This window comes from Cyrtonyx montezumae, unplaced genomic scaffold, assembly GCF_038088225.1.
Source record: "Cyrtonyx montezumae isolate F1298 unplaced genomic scaffold, pur_monq_1.0 scaffold_33, whole genome shotgun sequence".
Taxonomy (NCBI): domain Eukaryota; kingdom Metazoa; phylum Chordata; class Aves; order Galliformes; family Odontophoridae; genus Cyrtonyx; species Cyrtonyx montezumae.
In genome coordinates this window covers 1,625,568-1,646,378 of record NW_027072038.1, presented here as the reverse complement: position 1 = coordinate 1,646,378, position 20,811 = coordinate 1,625,568, and the positions used below count along the sequence as shown (strand labels likewise).

The following is a 20,811-nucleotide window of genomic DNA, read 5'->3' as shown; positions in this document are numbered from 1 at the left end:
AGCCCCTGGTGTCTGGATCAAGCTTGCTAAGGATAGCAAAGGAAAGCATGGTCATAAGCATGGGATTTCTCTAGACTGAGAAAACACAAAGGATGAATTCAGGTGTAGTTTCTCTCTGACTTCTCCTACATTGCACCAGGTTTTAAGTCTTTATCCCTCTAACTCAGATATTGGCATTGCGTGAGTGCTGTCAGCAATCTGCTTATACATTCCTACTCCAAACCTCGTTTCGTGTGCTCAGTGCAGCGATGATGTCTTTTCCATCCAGAGACTTCAGTCACATTGAGTTTTCGCCAGTAGGTGGCATTCTCTGAGCTGCTTTTTTATTTTTTATTTTTTTCCCCCTTTTTTTTTTTTTTTTTTTGCTAAGGAAATATAAAACTTAAGATCTTTAATAATAACAATAATAATTAAGGGTGGGGAGGGGGTCAAACCCTCCCTGTCTTTGCTGAAGTCTGTGATAAAGCAAGGTCTGTGCTCCTGTTGGGAATCGACGGTGGTGCTTTCAAAGTAAGGGAGAGTAAGGGTCAAAGTCCCTTTAAAAAAAAAAAAAGTGAAATACAGTATTGTGCATCTTGAAATCTGAAACCAAGAAACAGAAGTGCAAGGGAAACAAGGGGGGGAAGCCTTGCAAATCCTGAGGACAGCTGTTGCAAGTGGAGTTTTAAGGAGTAAAATACCTGTCTATGCATTTAAAGGGTATTGAATGGCTTTTGGGGAGAAGGCTGTGAAATAAAGGAGATTAAAGGAAGACATTTTTTTTTCTCTCTCGTCTTCTCTGGATATAATGGCCATTGCAAAGCAAAGCATCTCCAGATTTGGCTTCAAGTGGTTCTTCTTCGCAACTTTTCTTCTGGTGTGTGATGGACACAGTGGGAAGAGAGAGAATGGGGGTCCTGCCTGCTATGGAGGGTTTGATTTGTACTTCATTCTGGACAAGTAAGTCAGTTCTATCCTTCTATTTCACAGCAGTATGAGCTGGAGTACTGAAGCACTTACAGTACTGGAGCACCTTATGCTGGGGTTTTCTTTGGTTGTGGAGAAGTCACTTTGTCCCCTGGGGACTGTGAGACTACTGTGGTGGTGGTAACTTTGGTGGCTGTAGCATATACTGCTAGTGTGCTTTGAAAAACAAATAAGTATAGAAATTTTGTTGTGGTTGATATCAAACCTTTCCTCTGTGCTTGGGATGAAGAGTGGGACCCCATTCGCACTGATTTCCCCAGCAGTGATAGCTGAGCACTCTGGGGAGATGGTACTGCAGCACTAATTCTGCAGCTGAAAGCATGGAGAATATACTTTCTTGCCTGGAGATCTGTTGCTGCCCCATTCGTCCTGGTCCAAGCAGGTAAACACAGGGCTCTGAGAAGTGGCAGCCTTCTTTAAAAGTGTCCAATTTTGACCATTTTGATAGAAAACAGCAAGACTGCTTTATTTCAAAAGACAACATTATTTTTCTCTGGGCTGAGTCACATTTTCTTTGTTTCCTGTTAATCAAACGCATATTTTGACTGCTTAACTGTTTGTGCTGGAGATAACTGCCCGCTCACTTCTATATCACTAATTCTGATCTGGTTGTGGTAACTGTGCCTATCTAGGAGCATCATGAAATAGATAAGAGCTGAGCTTTGGAAAGCATCCCATTGAAGCAATGCAATAAACTAAAGTGTTAAAAGTACTGGTTAAAACGATTTTGGTAAATTCCTTCATTAAGAGTCGTTACTTTGAACCTCACATTTGGAAATACTGGAGCACAATATGTGCCTGAGCCATAGCACTGGCATTTTTAACCATAAATTTCAGAGACAGGAAAGTATTTTGAGTTGCCAGGAGCTCTCTGTCTGATCCTCAGATGTTTTGCAGTAGCAGCCACATTCCATTTGTAGAAATTACTTGGAATTACATAACGCTTTATTAGAGAATACTGGGTAAAATGTAAGACTGAGTTGAGTGAGCTGGGTATGTCACTGTGTCAGTTGTCCTAATGCTCCAGGGGAAAGATTTTTATTTTCGTTTTACTCAATTCAGTGGAGAGATCCTCTTGTCTATTGCTTGGTGTTGCTTTGGTCATTCTGCATATAACTGGAATAATTCATAGAATCGTAGAGTTGAGTTGGAAGGGACCCTAAAGGGTCATCTAGTTCAACTCTCCTGCAGTGACCAGGGACACCTACAGCTTCTGTTGCTACATCTGAAAAACAAAGCATGATTTACACTGCTGACAGCTTTTGCAAGCTGATTTCTTCTGGAAGTTGAGGCAGAACGGGAGGTCTTATCCAATCTGATGGATGTACTCTTTAATAGTTTTGAGCTATTATTTCAAGCTCTGTGCTGTCCTGTTGCTGAAGTAATGACTTTCTAGGCTTGCTCAAGGAAATTTATGTGGAAATACAAAGCTTGACACAAACTTTATGTACACAGGCTCAAAGTACTCAGTGTGTATATCAAAATATCAAAAAAGTCCTGCTTAATCAGTGGTAGGTTCCCTATTTAGGGTGCAGAAATGGACAGAATCTGATATGAAGTCCATTGGTGTAAAAAGTGCATTGGTCTCCAGTGGAATTTGGAGGAGTCAATGGTGTTCATCAGCTGGCGTGAACTGTATTTTATATACTGCATTCTGGCCAAGGAGAGACTTAGGAGTTGTGCAGGAGGTGATTCCAAGGGAACTTAAAGATCATCAAACTCCAGGTCGTAAGCATTCATATTTAGCTTGGATTTTCTGCTTTCTAGTTTAGAGAATGTCTTCGAAGGTGTTGCTGAAGTCTTGAATAACTACAGAGATCTTCAGGCAAAATGAGAAATTAAAATAAAGCTATTTTTATTAGAATTAGCTTTGAAAATTGTGAGCTTTGGTGATAAAGGTCCTGCAGCAGATTTAGATTTTGAAACATAAAGCATTAATTGCAATGGTGGAAGAAAGCCATTAAAATATTAAGCAACTTTCTGGGATCAGAGGAGGATAGAACAACAATAAACACAGCCCTGGGACTCACTAGTGCTGGAGCCCTCTCCTGACCCTTTGCCTCAGTGCCTGGCTAGATTTAGAGACTACTGAAATCCATTTAGCACCCTGTATGCTGTCCTTGTCACAGTGCTGGCTCTTGTACCACCACCACATCTTTAATGTGTGTGTGCATTTGCATGCTTTCATTAAGCCTTCACTGTTGCTTCCTGAACTGTGTGAGTGCTCCTCTTGCAAGTAATCATAGAATTACAGAATCATTTGAGTTAGAAAGGCCCTTAAAGGCCATCTCGTTCAACTCCTCTGCAATAAACCAGGACACCCCCATCTCAATCAAAGTGCTCAGAGTCCCTTCCAGCCTGACCTTGATTGCCTCTGGGGCAGGGCATCCACCATCTCTCTCTGAGCAACTTGGAAGAGTTAAGGCAGAGTTGCACACACAAACACCCAACTTGATATTCTGAGCTCCATGACAACAGGTTCAGTGAAGGACTTGTGATCACATGAGTTAAAACTGGATCGGTCCATTTCCCTTTGGTTATGATTGTAAAAGTAATTAATAAAGAGGGTATGGGGTGTTACAGCAAGCTATTTTGGAGTGCAGTTATCTGATACTTGCTACTTTGACTACATCCTGTGTATTATCATACAGGGTGCTGAGCATTCCTCGTAACTGTACCAAGATGATCTTAATGATGTTTCCAACCTTAATTATTCTATGATTCTAAGATGAACCCAGCATTATGGAAGGTACATCCTGCTTGTCTTGTTAAGTCATCTGGTCCTACATGGCACGTCTTTGTTTCTGCTTGCTTTTCTGCAGTGCTGGGTGGTTTCAGTCATGGTTGGAGCCACTTGTACACTGAATGATGGTGAAACAAATGGCAGAAGATCATAGAATCATGGAATGGTTGGGTTGGAAGGGGCCTTAAAGATCATCCAGTTCCAGCCTCTGCCCCAGGCTGGTTGCCCTCTACCAGGTCAGACTGTTGCAGACTCTATTCATGGCCTTGGGCACCTCCATGACGCCAAACATTTTGCAGCCTGGATGTGAGATGAGATAGAATCTTAATTAAGAAAGAAGAATGAAGAAGTAGTGGGACAATGCTGTATCCACTGTATGTCAAAGGCATTATTTCCTACGCTCCTGATTGTTGCATGTGCGAATAGTAGCATGGAACTGTACACATATGAAAGAAAACTTGGCTCTAACAGATCCTTGGCAAAATGAAGCAAGCAAAGGTGAGAGGGAGCTGTGCTGTGGGAGGTTTAGGTTCGACATTAATAAAAAAAGCTTCTTCAAAAGAGTGGTCAGGCCCTGGAACAAGTTGCCCAGGGAGGTGGTGAAGTCACTGTCCCTGGAGGTGTTGCAGAATTGTGGGGATGTGGTGCTGAGGGGCATAATTTAGTAGGCAATATTGACAATCGCTGGACAGTTGAATTGAATTCTTCTAGAGGTCTTTTCCAATGCGTTAACCATTCAACAATTCCATAATTCTGTTCTTTAGTACAAGTGGTAGAAGGGAGCTGCACTCTGCACGTTACTGTTTGATGTCCCACAGTAATTACAGAATCACAGAGTGGTTGGTCCATGCTTGCTTGTTTATTTGTTATGTTTCCCCTGCAAGTCAGGTAAAAATGAACATTCTCAAACTGTTTTGGGTATGGGGGTTATTGCACTGCTCTAAGCTGGACCTCTATAAACCCTGTAATTGTTTGATGATAGCTTAGTGGGTTGTCTCACATGAAGTTCAGCTCAAGATAAAGTGTTTGCATCACCTCACTAAAATCTATGCGCTATCTGGATTTCCTAGAGTTGCTGCTGAAGTATTTGGAAAGACAGGGGTGACCCTTCAGCTCACGTGTGCTATTTTTTCAAGTGCTCAGTAGAACAATGCTGCAAAACTTCTTGGGTCAATGCCACCTTTGACAGCTAGGAGACTTTTTGGAGTTGATCCAAAAGTGGAAGTTTAAGGAGAATTCGGATCAATGTCGGTCTGAATCAGGTGTCTGTACGTACCTCTGTCTGCTGCAGTGCTCATTGGGTTGGAATTGGGTGATCTTTGAGGTCTCTTCCAACCCAAGGCGTTCTGTGAGTTTGTGCCCTTGGCTCTGTATTCATCTCTGTTGTGAGTTAAAAATACTGCTGTGGGTTTGCTTAGAAGATACAATGGGAAAAATGGAAATAAGGGGTTTTTAAAGTGTAAGAAAGACAAATTAAGACAGTTTGAGTTGCTACAGCTTTGGGGTTATAGTGTGTGGGTAGGAGAAAGGCACCTGCTGGCCTAGCACATGGCTCCTTTCCTCTGGAAACACTGAGCCATGTGGAGTGTCTCTGCCTTGGATTGAATTTAGATGTTCAAAATCCCAGCACAGTTGACCACAGAAGGTATCATTCTCTTGTTAAAGGCATAATAGCTTACTTATTCTTAATTTCCACTTATTGGGCTTTTCTCCAGCAAGAGGATTTGGCATTCTCAGTAAAATCTTTTCTTAAATTGCAACTTTACTGCATCAAGCTTTCAGCCTCACAGCCCTGACTTGCTGATTATCATCTTTTTCCTTGGGAATATGAAGACATAACAACCTTAAATTTGTCTTTCATTGCCTTGCAGTTAGGCTTTAGGAATATTTCTCCTACTTAAAATTCTTGGCATGCCTTAGGAGAGGCTGCGTAAGTGACATGGTCTGATATATCTTTGAGAAAATGTATTTTTTATCAAAATATTTCTTCTAAGTACAGTCGATGTCTAAATATCATTGGTGTCTTATGCCCATTGAGACCTTGGACTGATCTGATAGAGAAATGAACTGCAAGTGGACTGAAAATTGTCCACCTGCAGATGGAAAATGTTATGTGCTAAAAGAAAGGATCTATGATCAACAGAAGTGTGAACCTTCATTTTGAGATCTGCTTTTAAACTCTCTCTGGTAGAGATGAAGAATAATTGTACGTTATTACAATTACCCCACTTTGGTGCTTTTGTAACTGAAAGCAGAAACCCTCTTCCACTTGTGGGGTTATGATTGTCACAGTGATACGGAGCTTCCTTATAGGAGAGAAAACCTTCTGCTGCCCTTGAACATCAGGTCATTTCTTTCTGGTGTCATTAGACAAATGAGAAGGTTCCCATTGCCCAAACAATTTAGAAAAAGCAGAACGAACACACAAACGCAGACATGTAAACAGGGTGTGCTGTAGACTGGCACATTACAGAGTGGAGCAATTCGTTTTTAAGCTTTGTTCTGGCAAGTGCTGTTTAAAAAAATGCATGACTTCAGAGCCGTGGAAAATGGCAAGAGTTTTAAATGACGACCTACATACCGTACGTACTCTGTGGCTGGATCTCATTCTCAGGTGCTTTGCAGTAACAGCAATTTTAGTTGATGGCCAACTTTTGTTCAGTGGTTTGTAACAAAGTGGGAGGAATAATTGCATTTGGTCAAAAGCTACCTATATTTCAATGAGGGATGTAGTAAGTGGTTTATGAAGTCGTGACTTCATTGTCTTCTGGAGGCTGATGCACCCATTGCCACAATGTCAAGTGTTTATTTTATGCCTCACCACATAAAGACAATAAATATCCATTTTTCCAGACCTTTTCTCAGAGATTATTTGGCATTGATGGGACTGAGGTGTGTCAAATTCAACTTTTCATAGTTATTCCATGCATTTGAGTGGAATTTGCAACTGGATTTGAGCTTTGAGTGTCTCCATTCTGTTAGTATACAAATTAGTGCAATTTGGACACAGTTTTTTTTTGTTGTTGTTTGAGAGCAAATCCTAGTGTAGATCATTCTTCATCTGTTATAAGACATCGATTTTTCTCACTGTCAGTGTGGTTTAATTTATTAAGACCAAAGAATCATAGAACCACTTGAACTGCAAGGGTCCTTAAAGTTCATCCAGTCTAACTCCCCTGCAGTGAAGAAGGACACTTATTTGGCCCGCTCTGATACGCATGTGGTTGGAGAACATGTAATGATTGCAAATCTTTGTTTGATAGAAAACAAAAGATTTCGTGTCTCTTCCCTGACGACACAAGAAACACAGAAGTATTAGCATTTTCCCATGACTGAGTATCCTGTGCCATCTGTTTCAGCTACAGAAAGAAAACGGGGTTGTCTGCAAGGTTTTATTTAAAGAGGTGCAATGGTATCTCTTCAGTGTAAAGAGGACCAGTTTTGTTCACTCTTTATCCAGGTGGAGCATATGTGCAAGGCTTCCCATTGCGTGTTCCCATCTGTGGCTGCCTTCAGACCTATGGGGTCATACAGAGAAAGAATGACTTGAGGTATCATAGAGCAAGTGGATAGGGTGAAGGGTTTTACTGAATGGCTGTAAATGAGAACCATGTGTGGGGAGAATAGAGAAGAAAATTTATGTAACCTGTACAATGTGGTTTGCATGCTTGCAGTACTTCTAGGAAGTGAAGTAATGGTATTTGCAGCTATACAGGGGTTGTCTGTGCCAGGTGTGTAGAACGTGGTTGAATCTATTTGTGGGTATTCATTTAGATTCTCAGCCCAGAGTTAGAGAAGAGGCAGGTCAGATGCCTTTTCTTTCTGTGAAGTGAAAAAACATTCTCAAATATTCACATTTCTCAGGCTACAGATCAATCAGTTTTTGGAGTTTTCTGTTAAAACTGGAATTGTTTTTCCCCTATAAATATTTTTAATTGTAGTCAATGAATAGAAATGAGTGATGACACATTTTCCAATTCTAGGAAGGATTTTTTTCCCCAATATTAATATTCCAATATTCATATAAATGTTTATGCCAGAAGGTGCATTTACTGCTGGAAGATTCTAGTTAATCTCATTTTTTCCTGGTTCTTACAACATGAAGAATAGTCCAATCCCATCCAAATCCATAGTTTATTTTCATGGGGAGCAACATTGGTTTGTGTTTCGCCTTGAGTTGAGCTATGACGGAGTGGGAAACAACAGCCAAAATGTGGACTAAAGGTATATTACTTCTCATAGTCTCTAGCACAGTGGAAATGCTAGAGAGGCTTAGGAATCTGTTCCTCCAAATGCATTTCATTCCCAGAATATGCTTGAGCAAAAAGCTCTGCACAACAGTATGGTAAATGAGTTGGTTGAATTCATCTGACAGTGCAAGGAGGCGGGCTTTTACTAACACAGAGATTATTTGTTTAAGGCTGTGCTAGAGGTCTAACATCACTGCCATATGTTATTGTGAAGTATAGCCTCAAACACTTGCACGGAGCATAAATTACTCTTGCTTTTCAAAGTTAAGTAGGAAATGTAATTTACATTTTAATGTATTTTAAAAGGAAGAATGAGAATGGCGAGTGTTAAACAAAATACAATGAAATAACTCACCGAGCAATGTGTAACAAAGCATTAGGCTTGGAAAACTACAATTAAATGTGCAATTAAATGTGTCCTGTAATCATCATTTCCCACAGATCAGGAAGTGTCCTGCATCACTGGAATGAAATATATCATTTTGTGGAACATTTGGCCCGCAAGTTCATAAGGTAAGGAGTACTAGTTTGTAGATAATTGAACAAGGAAATGTGTCAATGAGCACACTGATTTCCCCCTGGGGAACTCACCTGGTGGAGGTTCTTAATATGATTCTCATATCAGCCATTAATTACTTTGGAATTGTTCCTGAACTTCCCTCAGTTCCTGTCCTGTATGACACAGGAGCAGATAATCTAACTGGATCTTTCTCTCCAGCCTGATTTCCATTGAACAAATTATACTTTTGCAGACAGGGAACCCTCATTGCTTCTGAGCTGGTTGATTGTGGCATATTCCTCATGGTCTTCCTTGGCTAAGGCTGCCCAGGCCAAGGCCCCATTTGCTGCTCAGTCCTGTCTTGTTGAGTTGAAATCTTGGTAGCAATCAGAGCCCTTTGAGTTTTGATATTACACGAACATTAGGCTGCAGTCTGGACCACCAAAATCACCTTTGTTGTCTCTCTTTTTCTAGCCCTCAGCTGAGGATGTCCTTTATTGTTTTTTCAACCAGAGGAACGATTCTGATGAGATTAACAGAAGACAGGTAAGATGTTTAGAAGTGGTTCTGCATCTTCCTTGCTCAGTGATCTCCAGCTCACAGCTAACAACACGGAGACATCTTCATTCTTCTCAAGTGAATTAAATCACCTGCCCATTTCACACATGGCACTCATTCCTGCTAGAATGCCCTAAGGTCTCTTAAAGCAGAAGCTGCCTTCTAAATTTTATCTTTTAAACATCTTTCTTTCAGCAACTGAGTTTTAAACCCAGAAACTGCTCTATAACTGGGAGTCTGCTTTCCAGCCATTTTCAGGCTGCTGTCAAAAAACCAGGGCCTCATTACCTTTGGAACATCTGTAGGGAGGTGTTTTTTTTTCTGCAAACAAATAACTAAAACTCCCTTTCCATAAAAACAAACTTGAAAACAGGACAGGATTCCCATTCTCTTGATGTAGAGATGAGAATGACTTCTGAGATGCCTGAAAACAGGCAGAGTGCTTAGGATGGATTGCAAGAGTGTGTATTTTTGGCAATGACAGTTTGATTGTCATGTTTTGAAGCATGTTCTTCTTGCTCCCTTGCAGATCCCCAAATTAATCCCAGCAAAATCTATGGGATTGATGTATATATTTTTTTACTTTGCCTTCAAGAAGAGCTTGATGAGATCCTTTAATCACTATTGCTTCCTCTGTTAGCTTCATTGCCACGTGGAGCAAAGATATATGTAACACATGTGTAGACTGTATAAGTCAGCATGTGTTTTACATATTGGATGTCTATGAAATTGCATACCAGAGCAGCTACTATAGAGAAATGAATAGGAAACTGGCCACTTTCCTAAAGAGCAGTCCACACACATACCAACCTTGAAAAATGTCATTAAAACCAGCCAGCCTAAATGTCTCCTGCCACTTACCGCATCAATAAGTTAAAAGAGAATTAACCATCTGTAAGTTGGTGCCAGAGAAAACCTGCTCCTGCCTCTGTCTTTCTCTCACCCTGGGAGCATACCCTGTTGGAGAGATCTCTTGTCTCCTAAGGCTTTAAGCTATGAGGCTTGCTATGTATGTTTCCCATGTGGAAATGTATTTCATATTTACGCAGCTGTCCTAGAAATGTCGACTGGGAACAGGATATTGATATGGTATTAGTCAAAAGCCTGCTGAATTGGAGAGCTGCTGGCTTTTTATCAGAGGTCTGAAAAACAAGGGGTGGGCTTCCTTCCAGACCATTAGCCAATGCTGCTGTTTTAGTAGAGAAGCTGGAAATGTGGCAAAACTTTCTTAACCTTCCCCATAGCTCCATGTGGTCAGTCAGCATGAAGAAGCCCAGATAAGTGGTGGAGTCACTGTCCATGGAGTTATCAAGAAAAGGATCAGTGTGGTTCTGAGGGACGTGGTTAGTGGACATGGTGGGGATAGACTGATAGTTTGACTCTGTTAGTGGTCTTTTCCAATCTCAGTGATTCTATAGGCATGATGGTGATGATAGTCCAACCATCAGTACATCCCCACTCTGCCCACTAAACTATGTCACTCAGTGCCACATCTACATTTCTGTGGACAGTGATTGCATCACCTTCCTGGGCAGCCTGTTCCAATGCCTGACCACTCTTTTGGAGAAGAAATTTTTCCTACTATCCAACCTGAACCTCCCCTGGCAAAACTTAAGGTAATTACCTCTCATCCTATCACTGTTATCTGGGAGAAGAGGCCAACCCTCATCTCACTACAGCCTTCTTTCTCGGAGATGTAGAGAGTAATAACATCTCCCCTGAGCTCTCTCTTCTCCAGACTAAACAATTTCACTTCCTTCATCCACTACCCACACAGATATACATCCATTGAATTGGACTTTGCGGGTTTTTGATTAATTTGCTCAGTCAAATCAGCAAGCACAGGTGAGGAATATGAGCCATGTGCAAGTCAGCTGCTCTACTTCTGCAAGAGAGGTTTGACCAGGGCTGCACAGGGAATATCTATTTGGAGAGAAATGTATATGAAGAAGTGGTTGTCATGTCATTCTCTGGGCTGTGGGAATATCCATAAAAATATCTGCTCTATTTTCTACATCCTTAGAAAAGTATCCAGACATAACCTTAGCCTATATAAACATAGAGTTGATTTTTTTTTTTCTCATCTCTATCTGACTCAGCCGTGCGTGTCTTCACCAGGCTATTAAGTCCTGATACAGTGGATTTCTGGATATAACAGTTAATCTGCATTCATTTCAGGGAACAGATACGCCAGGGTCTAGAAGAGCTTCAGAAAGTCCTTCCAGGAGGTGACACATATATGCATGAAGGATTTGAAAGGGTAACTAGATGCATGTTAGCATGTCTTTAAGCTGTGTCTGGGTTGTTAGAGTTGGTTGGGATCTGAGGCCATGACCGTAACCTGTTCACTGTTGTGGACAAGCAATGCTACTCAACAGTTATTGCCTGTTCCAGTCTCCTATGTATTTTACAAGGTCAGGAGTGTGTCTAAACTCCATTAGGGGAAATCCTGAACTCCTTTCCATTCTGTACTACATGTGAATTTTTGAGGATTGGGAAACTGTTAATTGAAAAACGTATCTGAACACACCTCAAAAATTGAGGTGACAAAAACAGTAATGAAATTTAAAATTTGAAAGGAAATGGATATTTATACACTGAGTATGTTTCTGGCAGCTTTTTAGTTCTTAATTTTGGGACATTGAAACATTTGTCCTTCTGCCTTGCAAAACACACTTGTGAGTAGTTAAAGCAGGAGATGAAAGCATATGAATTTCTTTTTGCAGTTGGTTTGTTTCTAATTGGAGTAGTCAATCTAGAAATGCTGGAAAGAGTATATCAATGGACCTTGAATGTGATTTCCAGGTGGAGTAGTGGGAGATAATGACTGGCCAGTGGTCCTTTGAGTTAACGCTTTAGAAAAGGTCATGTGGTGAAAGTCACAGGCAAGAAACTTGTTCTGTGAAGCCAATAAGAGGTCATCTGTAGGCTACAATCATGACATCCTCACTGCCATCTTCTCTTTCTTTCTGGTGCATGTGTAGATGCCCACAGGATTTTTATTTATTGCTAATAATCTTCTGATTTAATTTCAGGCAAGTGAACAGATTTACTATGAAAATGTTCATGGTGAGAGACTTTCCTGATCCATTAAATGTTTTTCCTTCTTGACCTATACCTTTAATTGATTTGAAATGCAGCTTTGCTGCAAGAAAGTAGGGGGTGGCTCCTGTTATTACAGGAATTAAATGCTCTTCAGTGTAGTCGCTCCTGATGAGGAAAAAAAAGGACAGATAGAGCTTTAAGGGTCCAGAGCTGGAATAAGTGCTTCTCAGGCAAAAAGTGAGAAGCCTGACTGACTGAAGGTACCTACTGGTGTTAAAACGATATGGTACGTTATGTCCTTTTTGCTTGAGGACTCAGGCACCCATTTCTTCTTCCTTTTGAAGCATGGGTACTTGGGGGTACTCTTCAGTAAATGCATTTTTTCAACAAGAAATTAGCACATGCAATGTTATGTGCAAACACTTCCAAAATATTTCTCCTTTCTTCCTTGTAATTAGCATAAAATCACAAAGAAGAAATAAAACGTCTTGGAAACCAAAACACAGGAGACCAGATGTCTGAGTACAAAACCAGTGCTAGTGCTTTTACAGGGCCACTCATGAATGAAACAAAGCTTTGGGACAGAGCTATGAAATCCAACTGCAGCAGAATGGAATAGATACCAACAGTAATTCTGTTGGGAGCTGATAATGTTTTTACATGCTTGTATTACATGTGGCATGTAAACAGAGTGCCACACAAAAACAGATTGAAGAAGCAGTGTACAACTGGGTCCTCAAGCCGATGTTGGCCCATCTACTTTATCTTTCCTAGTGCTTTGCCATTAACTTTCAATAAGTGTGCAAGTTATATCTACAGAGCTCCCACAGACTGTTAAGTCCATAAGTCTGTTGCCAGAAATATGATTGAATTCTATTTGTATGCTCCTGAAAATTAATATAAACTTGTAAAAGCTATGTTTAATCATGGTATTGAGTTCATGTTACATAGAGAGAGTGAAGAATATAGGTCATTTTCCTACCATATCTATTTAAATCCCAATTCAGCTTTTCATCACAAGCTGAAACACTCTGGATTTCTTGAATTTACAGCAATATTAAAATCAGGAACTAATAGGTCGGAACACTTTGCTTAATTTTTCTTGCTGCCTGATGTGCTGGTCTGAAATACTCAAATAGCTATGAGAAACTCTGTGTTAAAAATCATTGGCACCTCAAAGGAGTTTGGTCTAAAACTGGTGGTGTAGGTAGAAGCCCAAATGGAAAGAGTGTGCAGAAATTCATGTCTTTTGAAAACTGGTTGGCTGAAGGGAATAAGGGCATGGGAATAATGGTAACCATTTCCAGTCTAGCAGCTTGTTAGTAAGATGCTTTCTATGCTAATTTGAAAAATGTAACTCAAAACATGGGACTAAAGAAGTTTGTGTATTTAGGTTACAGAACTGCAAGTGTCATCATTGCATTGACAGATGGAGAACTCCATGAAGACCTATTTTTCTACTCTGAGAGGGAGGTAAGTCTTGCACATTTTAAGCCAGAGAGAAGGCAAAATGGCTAGTTCTGCTGCTTCAAAGGTAAAATATAGAGGAAATCTTTTCTCCTAGAGACAAAACTTATTGAATCCTTTAATGGAATCATAGAATGGCTTGAGATGGTAGAGACTCAAAGGTCATCTAGTTACAACCTCCCTGTTATGGGCAGGGTTGCCAGCTTTTGTTTTTTGCAGACGTGAATCTTAAAGAGAAACATTTACAGTAGCAGTATTTCTGACTCATTAAAACTGAGTCTGTTCATATGTTCATAGGAAAGAAGTTCTTTTAACAACTTTTAATTAAAAAAAGTTCCTGTTCCAATGAGTATCATTAAATTAATTCATTCACATTTACACAAGAAACAGCATTTAGAACTGTTGCTTTTTGAATAGTAAGTGCAATTTCATATACAGGCATGGAAAAAAAAATGATGTACTCCCTTGAATACTGTGAAGTCATAGAATGGCTTGGGTTGGAATGGACCTCAAGGATGATCGTGTTCCAACCTCCCTGCCACAGGCAAGGCATCTGTTTCTGCAGAATCAGGGAGAAAAGCTTTTAAAGCTCTCTTCAGAGCAAGGATCTCATTGTTCTTTTTATGGAGAAAGCCTAAATTCACAAGTAAGGTCTTTAAGAAGCCAGCATCCATTTGTGTTCATATCATCCCTTCATTCCTTATTTCAGGCCAATCGGTCACGAGAGCTGGGAGCAACAGTGTATTGTGTTGGTGTGAAAGACTTCAATGAAACCCAGGTAAACGAGTGTTCGTTGTGTCTACTGGAATATTTGGCAAAGGCATTTGGCACAGGCACAAAATCCAAACTCACTTTCTCTTTCCTCACTGTTGACTGCTTGACAGTCTGAAGTGTCCACCTGATGTGCGTTGGTCTGAGCGCTGATGTTTTTTTAAGCCCCTTCTACCTTCACCTCCCTGTGTGCAGTGTCCCTCTGCCCATGTGCCACAACGATTGCTGTCAATTGTTGGGGAAAAAGCAGGGAAAAGGCACAGGAATATCAAGTCCATTTGGCACAAGCTGTAGACAGAAGGAGGTTGTGGGGACTTTACTTTTGTTGCGTAGTTCCATGAAAGGAAAGGGTTAAAACATGAATTCTTATGAGGTAATATCTCAGTTTTGTGGGAAAAAAAAGATTCATCTCTGTTAGTAACTCTAGTATTCTACTGTTTTCCCATTAACTCAAGACAATGACTTATTTCTAAATGTCATGAAATTCAGTATGTCCATGCATTGTATTTAATGTTTAATGTTAACTACAAATGGTCCAGTCTCTTTCCTGACACAAAAGGTAATCCATTAGCAATCCATGCAGAGTACTTATGGTATTTGGTTTTTTACTTGCAAATGAATGAGTCTGAAGAACTAACTCTTCATGTGCTGCCTGATGACTAACTGACCTCATTCCTTGCATTTGTTTTATTTACTTTCACCACTCTGTCAGCTGGCGAGAATTGCTGACAGCAAAGATCATGTCTTTCCAGTGAATGATGGTTTTGAAGCCCTGCAGGGAATCATTGATTCTGTAAGTATTTTTAATCATATATTTGCGTGTGTGTGTGTTAGAATTTGTGTTACCTGATAGTTAAAGATTTGGTCTTCCTATGTCCACTGCCGACCAGAAAATCACTCAATTGCTGCATCCAAAGAAATCTTAATTGGTGCTCGTATTGGTACTTCAAGATTGAGTTTATAAACAGATCACAGCAGAGGAAGCATTGAGCCCAGATATTTTAACCTTCATGCATTTTGCTCCTTGGGATGAGGCACCAGATTGAATTTAGAGTGCACTTTGGGACCGTCTGTACAATGGTGGCCACAGAGTCAGTCAGCACAGACATGTTAGGGCATCTCTATATGGGAGATTAGAGCACTCTTTGGTCTCTGTATTCCTGTTTGATTAGTGTTATTTCTGTCCTGATGGATGTGCTGCACTGCTCACCTGCCCAAAATGTGGGAAAGGGTGCTGCTCTGTGAGCCAAAATCCTGAAAAATCTCCTTTCTACACTCAATCTCCCAGTGTGGTTTTTTTTTTGTTCATTTGTTTTTTATCCTCAGACACGTATTTCCCAATTCAGACTGATCAACTGCTGGCATTTCCTTTCAGGACTGGGCACAGCATGTAGGAGCTGGTGCATACGAATGGATGGAAGGCTAGCAGTTCACTGGCAAAGAGAGAGGCAGCCTGGATTGACTCCTTTCCTATTCCTTGTGTACAAGTCATGCAAATGGCTCTGTGGTCTCTACTGGCAAACAATAGAGCCTCATAAGACATCTCTATTTCTAGTTCTTAAGATGTTGAGTAGCCTTATTCTGTTTTAACTTTGACCAGGGCCTCCCTTGCCTGAGCAGGAAAAGCAAGACATTATGTTTTCAGATCACTTTCATAGATTTTCTTTTCCTTTGCTCATAATTATTCTAATTATATTGCTTCCCACAGCTACAAAGAGGGACGGGAAATCCTTTTAGGGACATGTGTTTTGCTCATTTTGGTACAGGCTTTTTTTAGTTGATATAACACAGACGTAATATATAACTTTCCACTTGAATCTGAGGAGGGTAGGTTCACCAGGGGGTCTCAGATTTCTGTGTTTACGGCAGTTACACACTATCCTGACCACATAATACCATGTGAAAAACGTGCTCCCACAGCACAGGCACAGTTTTCCCTAGTTCTTTTGCATGCAGATGGAATCCCTTGTGTATTAGCTTTCCAGATGCTGTCCAAGCATGGGGCTACGGTCTCAATCAGGTGTTGCATCTCATTTAAGAAAGCAAGAAAACAATAAAAAGCTCTATTTTGCTTCCCAGGCCTGCATTCCCTTTGCAGCTCTTTTTAATGAATTCCAGAATCAGTCCTGACTCCCTTTCCAATTGTGCTTAAGATAGAGGAAGACTTCAGCCTCTAGGAACTTCAGCTGACAGAGGCGAGATTTATCAGCCCTGGAAAGGAGAGTCACAAGAAGTAATTACACAGCAGTGAGTCTGATCTCCTGCTGATAGTGTGGTAGCATTGTCATATGTGGATCACGCTTTCTCTCATTCCTTCTAGACAGTCTGAATGCCAACACATATCCTATGAAGCAGGTAGTCCCTCGCACTGAAGTGATTGCTGTGTAGAGAGGTGGTGTGTGAAAGAAATGGCAAGAAGGAAATTAACCACTCTGTAGAAAAATAAAGAGGCTGTAGATTCTTGTTCTAGCCAGAAAACAAGCTGTCTTGGTCCTTTGTACCTGCAAAGTACCTCTTTCTTGGTGTAAACATAGTAGTTATGTTCACAGGAGAGCCTTTTCCTGTTGAAAGAGACATGAGATTTGAAAGCCATGGACCACTTTAAACTCTCTTATAAATGCTGGCATAGCGAAGGATGCTCAGCCATGGAAAAAAGGGATTGGTTAGGCTACTAGGTACTGGCTGATGTAACAGGGAAAGGGAATGTAAGATGATGAGTCTGGGAGAGATTAGTGCTTGAGGCTGTGGACTTTGAGGTCCCTCCAAGAGGGTGGGAGCTGGGAGAGGTAGGGCTTGAGGCTGGCTCTCTGCTGGGTCTGCATCTGCTGAGCAAAGCTGTTCAGGGTGGTGGGTCTGCACATGTCTCAGAGTGCCCTACCCTTGCTTTTCAGCCAGCCCATGGGAGCCAGCAAGTCTTCAGTGAGCAGCTGCAAGGAGACCTGCCCTGTGCTGCTAATGCAGGACTGTATCCCACTGCCTGAGCACCACCAAAATATTTGGACTGTGCTTATATGGGCTGAAAATATATCCCCATGCTGAAACATGAGTCTTAAAAGGAGAGCTGAAGGCATTCAGTACACTGTAGGTTTTGGTCCTTCCTCTCCTGTGCAATCCAATGTGATTTTTTTATTAATCTACTTTTTTTTTCTCTCACCGAGACGACCACTGCTGAAGTTTCTGTTTCCCTCATGTTTAATGGTGGGATATTTATTTATTTGAGTTTATTAGGAGCGAGGGAAGAACCTGGTAGAGAAAGCAGACATCTGATTGCTCTAAATTGAGAAATAAGTTGAAGAAACTCCAGTAGTTTATCGTTTTCCTTTTGTAATATATTTTTCTGTGGAAAAAAACTTCTACAGATCATGACTTGTCAATTGAAAGCAAACAGAGCAAGTCTGAGAAGGAAAACCTGAAACTCAACTTCATCTCCTGCTCAATGTCTTTGTTAGGAGTGCTGGAGGCAGTGAAACGTGAAGCAGCATGAAGACAGGACAGGTTCTGATCAGTGTGAATTTGAGTGCAGAACGTTTTTGAGAACTCTATGTGAACATATCATAGGCCAAGTGTGAGAAAATAGACTATCATAGACAGAGTATGAGAAATGATGCTTTTCTGCACTCATCCTGAGCTAGCTGTTCACACATTGCCTGCAAATATATATACTGTGTACAGATGTTAGGGAGGGAGGGATGAAAGTTGTGTGAAGGAGAGATGAAAGTCATTTCTTTTGCAAGTACTTTATGTCAGAGCCAAAGAGAAAGTCAAAGACTCAAAAGCCTTGTATATGAATTCAGCTGAACTACAAAGGAATTCTGCATCATCTGCTTGAGACACCTGCTTTCCACCCTACCATCTGCACTAGCTTACAGCATGTTGCTGTTGTTTTGGGGTTTTTTTTTGCATGTAACTGAATAGAAATTGTAAATTTCAAACTCAGTCTTGTGTTTCCTTTTTTTTTTTTAATGAAAATATTTATTGCATTTTTAATGCTTTTATTTCCAACTCGCTTCCTTCCTCTTTCACTTTATTGCTGCAAGTCAATTAAGAAACGAAATATACATTAAAACTTTTTGTTTGGGGGATGCTGAGGGTGAGGGGGACAAAACTAAAGGGGAATTTGGGAAAATCTGGAAAGTCTATTCTTAAATGAGACATTTTTTCAGTGGAGGGGAAAAATAGTTGAGGAAATGTAAAGTCTTAGTGGAGTTTATTAGCCCTGCCTGTCTCTCTGGGAGAAAAATGCTGTATCTTCAGAGAATCATCCAGGACTGAGTAAGGAGTGTGCTGCAGAGGACTGACCCCATGTGGATGGATAGTTAGCTATGTGGGGGTACTTTGGCAGAATGTCCTTAGGGTCCTCCCTTTTTTTTTTTGTTGCTGTTGTTATATTTCCATTCTCTGCCTTTCAAATTCTTCTGATGCTTTTCTGCTCAGCTCTCAGCTGTTGACTTTCTCTATTTTTTTTTCTCTTTCCCTCCTGACAGTTCCTGTGTAATCTTGTTCCTGCAAATCTTCTTTCTCCTCACTTGTCAGGCTGCCAGCGGTTCAGATGGTTCTGCTTCCCTCCATCCCTTGGTACCCTATCAGTCTCTACCAGCCCTTCTTCTGAGTAACTCAAACTTTTCTTTTTAAGTTTAAAGGAATAATAATCATAGCTCCATGCAATTAGATATTTGAGGCAGAGAGCCATGATTACAGATTAAAAAAAATAATAATACAACAGATCCTCTCTTACAGTATTTATTGTGTTGGTTGTTTCTCTTTTCTTACAGATGTTTCAGTTTAACACTGGGAAAATAATTTTCATGTTGGATTTGAGTCACGATGCTTGGCTGACATTTGCTTGCCTCTTAGAGTTGACCTAAATTTTGATCAGCATTGTGTTGTGTTGGGGCTGCTCAGCCCAGCCCCGAGCACCTACCACTCTTGGTAGCTGCTGCTGCTTTCACAGGGGCTCAGAAATGCTGTCACAAGTTTGCTGACAGTGTACAGTGAAGAAATGGAGCTTTTGGTGGAGGGAAAAGGCTGCTCTTTGCAAATAACAGCCTGAGAAATTCTAACATAGCATGGGAATAAATTGTGACCAAATCTAGTGTGGTCCTCTTGACTTCAAGGTAGTTTGCCAAGCCTGATGCTTAAGTATTTATGTAAATCATTGCCTACATGTAAAGTGGTTGAAAGCAGTGCCAACCCTTATGAAAAAATACTGCTTGATATAAGTTTCTTGCCAACTTAATCTAAATGGGAACAAGCCCATTTTAAATCAAGAAAGATTATCCTGTGTCTTCATCTTGCAGTGTTGAGTTAAGCATTTTGATGACAAGTGCTCTCTCAAACTTTTGTATTTGTGTGCCTCGAGAGAAATGATTCTGAGACATCTCATGACATTTATTTTCTGTCTTCTAGATTTTGAAGAAGTCCTGTATTGAAATTCTGGCTGCAGAGCCTTCCAGTATATGTGCAGGAGGTAAGTGTAAATGGAGGCTCTATCTGTTGACTCATGCACTCCCTGTTTGTGTGATTGTTCTAATGTAATTGTGCTATGGACACTGTGGCTTTAAAGTCCTGGTAAACATCTCTACATTCCCCAGAACCCAGACCTTTCAGAAGAAAGCTTGAGAACTGTTTTAACATCTTCCATCCCCTGTGAGCTCCATGTTTTAGGAAGTATTTCCGAACTGTTTGTTGAATGTGTTGCATTTGGTGAAGGAGAGAGGCTGTGAGAAGGGCTGAGCAGGGTGATGAGACCGACACGTTCTGCTTCTTCTTACATTTTCAAGTTGGTAGTCCAAGTAAGAAAGCCAACTGACAGTGCTTCTTTGTTTTCACTTCCATTGCAGCTGCTTTAATCAACTGTCTTGCATCTCCTAATCCTGGAGTGACTAACTATATTCCTAAACATATACAGGTAGTCAAATTTTCTTAGGGGATGCAAAATACTGGGCTGAATGCTTAGAAACTGTGAGGGATTTGTTTTGCATTCCAGGGATGTCACCGTGTTAGTTTGCTTTTAAAGCCAGTGTGGCGTAATTGATGTGAACCATAGTTCTCAGTCATGTATTCCAGGTCTTGGTTGACCATTTGTTCCTTTGTCAAAAAGGTTTCAAAACAGTTTTCTGTCTATCTGGGTGTGATAAATGGTCATTGTTGTGGCACTGATACAGTGCAGTGATGTTCCATGAGGAAATGAAGTTATATCATAAATGGTTATCATAGAATTGCTCAGATTGGAAAAGACCTTCAAGATCAAGTCCAACCTCAACCTAACCATGCTACCCTATCTCTAGCAATCCACCGATAAATCATGGTCCCTGACTTTACAAATGGAGGTTTGTCATACTTATCAAGTGATAGAACATGATGCTTATATAATTTCATAAGCCAGAAGATGACTTATAACCCTGTTTTATAATTAACTCTTTCTGTTGTTCCTGTTAGATGCTTATGTATCCCATCAATCCCATCCAATGTGAAATAGTGAGAATTTAGAGGTAAAGTAAAGCTGCATCCCA

At 40.6% G+C, this 20,811-nt stretch overlaps 1 protein-coding gene across 1 annotated transcript in view; it reads left to right on the top strand.

The window, feature by feature from the left end:
• Positions 1 to 433: 433 nt before the first annotated feature.
• Positions 434 to 20,811, top strand: part of ANTXR1 (ANTXR cell adhesion molecule 1) — an 88,206-nt gene continuing 67,828 nt past the window's right edge. Inside the window, exons 1-9 of the mRNA XM_065745151.1 lie at positions 434 to 939; positions 8,401 to 8,472; positions 8,933 to 9,004; positions 11,195 to 11,276; positions 12,052 to 12,085; positions 13,455 to 13,534; positions 14,238 to 14,306; positions 15,012 to 15,092; positions 19,706 to 19,766. Of these exons, the coding sequence (XP_065601223.1) occupies positions 788 to 939; positions 8,401 to 8,472; positions 8,933 to 9,004; positions 11,195 to 11,276; positions 12,052 to 12,085; positions 13,455 to 13,534; positions 14,238 to 14,306; positions 15,012 to 15,092; positions 19,706 to 19,766 (703 nt within the window). The 5' untranslated portion in view covers positions 434 to 787. The remainder of the gene's footprint in view (positions 940 to 8,400; positions 8,473 to 8,932; positions 9,005 to 11,194; positions 11,277 to 12,051; positions 12,086 to 13,454; positions 13,535 to 14,237; positions 14,307 to 15,011; positions 15,093 to 19,705; positions 19,767 to 20,811) is intronic.